Raw genomic sequence first — 4,637 nt, 5'->3', positions numbered from 1 at the left:
ATTTTTTTAATAAATTTAAGTCTTAAATTTTAAAAACTATATTAAATTCAAATATTTTAAAATCTTTGCTTAGTTTAATTTATTTTTATATCCATCTTGTTTCATATATTTTTTAAGGTAATATTATTCTTATACAATTTGTTTATAATATGTATTTTTAAAAATAACTAATTAGGTATTTAATTTTTATAAATATTGTATAATTTAGACTTAATTTTTATTAAATGTTTTAATAGTATATAATTCATATTTTTTATAAAGTATTTTTTTATTTTTTTAACTAATATAGTCTAACTAAAATTTAACAACTTAAAAAAATCTGAATAGATTACGTTAGTTTTATAGACTAAAGATAATAATTTTAAAAAAGTAAAAACTATAATTTTATAAAAATATTATAAAAACTAAATTCGCTTAATTTTTATAAATAGCATGCAATTAATTAAGGCAACTTAATAACACGGTCGAGTAAAAGGATAATACAACTCCTCGGTTTGTTTCGCTTTTTCCTCTTCAGTCAAAGACTCAATGTGAATAATACAAGTCCTTCTCTTTAATTAGGAAAAGGCCAAAAAGAAAATTATTATTTTTGTTATTTAAAAATTCTAGTTACGGATGAGCTTGGGTTATGTTTATATACACATCTCTGCATTAACAAGTACCCATTCCTTACTCTTCCATTCTCATTCTCGTTCTCATTCTCTTCACTCCTTTGCACCCCTTTATTTGTGTTGAAGTTTCTCGAAGATCATCACATCATACTCAAATGGAAGAGACCAAATCCAAGTTCAAGAGGATTTGCGTGTACTGTGGAAGCAGTTCCGGCAACAAAGCTAGCTACCAAGAAGCTGCTGTAGAACTAGGCAAGGAACTGGTAATTTAATGTCTGCACTTTTAATTACACTTTGCTTCTTTTGGCATTTATTTTTCTAGCGTAAAACAACAATATCACTTTCATGAAATTAATCTTCCTTTGAGCAGGTCTTTTTCAGGTGAAAAAGCCGCGCACTAGTTTTTATCAAAATTTGCGTTTTTTTCTTCCTTTATGTTCATCTGTCCTGGTAAACAAGAAGAAAAAAGTGTATTAACTCGAAAATCTTAATCCACAGTATTTTGGGTTCCTTTGCCTTATGTTTTCTTTCTTACCTTCGCCAAATTACGTTCAATGAACTTGGTTCATTTTTTCTCTAAAGGGTGTTTTTTTTCCTACAAAAATATATGTCTGTCTCTCCTCCTTTTAACTCTCTTTTCTCGTTTTTGCGAAGTGTGTGATATTTGTTTCTCCTTTTTTTTTCAATTTTTCTTAAAATTTTTCAACTAGGTTATGATTGTTGAGGAATGAGAATGGTTTAGGTTACGAGTTTATCATGTAAGAGAGAGAGAGATTGCTAGCTGGAGCCTGTCTGTCAGTTGTGCAGCCTTCTTGCATGATCTCTATTTTGCTTGTGATTTTTCTGTTACAAAATTCAATAACTTTCTATCAGAAAAAATAAAGAAAGAAAGAAATGCTTTGTGCACTTTTCTAGGGAAACGAACGTGCAATCTTGGTATCATTACACTATGGAGCGTGCTCTTAGCGTTTGCCATTCCCCACAAGGTTCCATGACTGAACATCCATGATTTTTCCCTGTGACCAAACTTTGCCATTGAACCAATCTCCATACTAAATCAATTCTAAAATAAAGTTATTGTTTTGATTTTGTTGTGTACAATAAGTTGGTTTGTGTGTTTTTATTTTTTATTCGGTGATTATGGGTGTAGTGACACGTGTCTCATTGGTTTGGTTTTCGATGTGTTTTTGTAGGTTGAGAGAAGGATTGATTTGGTCTATGGAGGTGGTAGCGTGGGGTTGATGGGTCTCGTTTCTCAGGCAGTTCATGATGGTGGGCGCCATGTTCTGGGGTTTGTTCTCTCTCTCTCTCTCTCTTTCCCTCTCTCCCTCTCTCTCATAACCCCATTTTATGTCCATGTCTATGTATGTTTGATGATAGACCAACTTAATCATTTTGGTGATTAATGCTACAAAGTGGGCTATATCCTTTTATGTTGGGTACTGACCCATGCGTGTTTCCCTGTTTCCTAAAAAATGAGTTCAATAAAGGACATCATGGGATCAAAAACTGCTAACATGGGACTTTTTTTGTTGCCCCTTTGATTCGTCCTTCCAAATGTAGGATGAAATGGAGCATTTTGGATATAAGTAAAATAGAAGTTCACTTCGTACTGTGGTTAATATGGCTTTCTGTTCCATTGGTGTGTTTTGTAAAAAGGGGGGGGGGGGGGATGGTGTGCCTTTTACCTATGGTTAGAAGCTTTTTGAGCAGCTTTACTCTGTTAGATAAAAAGTTGAATGCCTTTTGGCCCTTTTACAGAAAAGGGGGTAGAAAGTTTTTGCTCAGGAATCGGAGCCACCGTTGCCTTTTCCTTTCTCCTGTTGCATTCACTTTGAAGACATGCTTAAAGTTCTTTTTGCCATTAAGGGGAATTCAAATTGGTCTTTGGTTTCATTATTTTAATATTGAAATAATCATTACCTTCTAAAAAATATTTCATGTTCCAACTTTTGACTGATGATGTATATCATTGGATTGTTTGTGCAGCGTTATCCCAAGAAGTCTCATGCCAAGAGAGGTAAATCACTGCTGTCTCTACGTAGTAACGGCTAATGACATGATCAATTTTGTTAGACTAAAAAATGCTAGTGGTCAATTTATCACTAAATGTATGAATATGCATGTGTTGGAAATGCAGATAACTGGTGATCCTATTGGAGAAGTGAGAGCCGTATCTGATATGCATCAAAGGAAAGCTGAGATGGCTCGTCAAGCCGATGCCTTCATTGCCCTTCCTGGTATCGATTAATTATGGTTTTGTAAACATTATTAGACTTCATGGCTGATTTTAAGCCACTAACAATACTTTTTGCACTTTTAGTATTTCTCACGTACTAAACTTCCTTTCCTAATCCTAACAACAAATTTTCATTTGTAACTACTAAAGAAACAGTCTTGAAGGTGTCGACGCTGTCATTATGTTTCTACACAAACGCACACAAAAAAGAGACAACATAGTCATGTGGTGTAGGATTTGTTGGTCTTTTGAGTGATAACACAAACACATGGTGCTGTTACTCATGTCTTGTTATTTTCAAACATCAGGGGGATATGGAACCCTTGAAGAATTGCTTGAAATCATTACATGGGCTCAGCTTGGGATCCACAGCAAACCGGTAAGAACCATTCCTCATTTTTAATCCGTGATTAGACAAATTGTATGATATAGCTATTCTTTGTTGTTCTACACATAAGGGAGATACGTACAACTGTGGCCATAATAATATAGAATAAGTATTCATAAACAAAATAATAATATTAAATAAATAGCCAGGAGAGATGCCTGAAAGGTGGGAATGGAATATAGTATTCTATTAGAAACAATAGCTTTTAAAATTAAACTAACAAGCTTCACTTTCCTCTAATGATCTCTCTGGAATCGAATTTCGGCTATATAATTATAAAATATCAATTAGTCAAATCTCGCATTATTTGCCTTATTGTTCCTATAAACTTGCCTTAAGCATCTTTGCTTCTACGTGACGCATGGTATACGTATGCATTCACTATATCCATATTTTATTATCGTAATTCTACTGTCATCAATTGTGTGTTTTGTCTTTATTTAGCCTTTATTAAGTTTATAATACTACTCCATGAACAAATATTTTTATGAGCTTGGAACAGCACTAGGAAGCTTCGCTACGGAACCAATACATGTGGGGTATTTAATTCACATATTCACATGATAAGATATATGGGATTTTGTTTAGTTAATCGTTGTCACGTTACATTATTTGATGGTTCTCCGTTTGAATGGGAGAAAGATATGTGCCATAATCAACTAATATAGAAAATGATTGAGGGAAACAACACAAAACAAATAAAGTTAGTGGTCAATGGAAGAGTGCTAGAAATTGTATACATATGTAGCTATTATTCTTGTAACATAATGTTTAGTTGTCCAATATTTTGTGGCGCAGGTGGGGCTATTGAATGTGGATGGATTTTACAATTCCCTGTTGTCTTTCATTGACAAGGCCGTTGATGAAGGCTTTATTTCTCCAAAGGCACGTCGCATTATCGTGTCAGCACCCACAGCCAAACAATTGGTGAGGGAGCTTGAGGTGCGTGAACATTGCTCTATACTTTATATTATGAAAATATGAAAGTGAACCATGTTTTGTGGTTCAAATTTCAGAATGATGATTTGATTAAATCGTATTTATGATACTGATATTAATATTAATAGATGTTGCTAAATCAAGTGGGCCATAATGTATGATGTCCTTGCTGAGCTAATCATCATTTAATGTTATGTGAAGCAGGAACATGTACCTGAGCGAGATGAAGTTGTATCCAAGTTGGTGTGGGAAGAAAGACTAAATTACGTGCCTGAATCAGAAGTTGCCATGTGACCCATCTATGCGCTTAGTGGGCGATTGATGAACATCATGGATTTTGGGTCTCCTATATTTTTGTTCTTAAATGTATTTTGGGTACATAATAGTCTCTATATATGGGCATAGGAACCGTAGGCTATACAGCATCTTCTTTTTTTTGTTTTTTCCCACTTATATTGAT

General features: G+C 33.7%; 1 protein-coding gene across 1 annotated transcript; it reads left to right on the top strand.

Moving 5' to 3' along the window:
* Positions 1 to 766: 766 nt before the first annotated feature.
* On the top strand, positions 767 to 4,637 carry LOC113872517 (cytokinin riboside 5'-monophosphate phosphoribohydrolase LOG7). Its single transcript, XM_027510131.1, has 7 exons — positions 767 to 874; positions 1,805 to 1,902; positions 2,601 to 2,631; positions 2,752 to 2,851; positions 3,159 to 3,229; positions 4,037 to 4,180; positions 4,382 to 4,637. The coding sequence occupies exons 1-7, from the start codon at positions 767 to 769 to the stop codon at positions 4,469 to 4,471; spliced, it is 642 nt and encodes a 213-aa protein (XP_027365932.1). The 3' UTR covers positions 4,472 to 4,637.

The sequence above is a fragment of the Abrus precatorius genome, unplaced genomic scaffold, assembly GCF_003935025.1.
Source record: "Abrus precatorius isolate BTA unplaced genomic scaffold, Abrus_2018 Scaffold7, whole genome shotgun sequence".
Classification (NCBI taxonomy): domain Eukaryota; kingdom Viridiplantae; phylum Streptophyta; class Magnoliopsida; order Fabales; family Fabaceae; genus Abrus; species Abrus precatorius.
This window is presented reverse-complemented; position numbering and strand designations above follow the sequence as displayed.

Excerpts from the sequence above, each read along its gene's own strand:
- LOC113872517 (XM_027510131.1), top strand. The coding sequence starts at position 767 with ATGGAAGAGACCAAATCCAAGTTCAAGAGGATTTGCGTGTACTGTGGA. Across the intron at positions 1,903-2,600 it reads GGTGGGCGCCATGTTCTGGG|CGTTATCCCAAGAAGTCTCA; the intron begins GTTTGTTCTCTC and ends TTGTTTGTGCAG. Across the intron at positions 3,230-4,036 it reads TTGGGATCCACAGCAAACCG|GTGGGGCTATTGAATGTGGA; the intron begins GTAAGAACCATT and ends TTTGTGGCGCAG.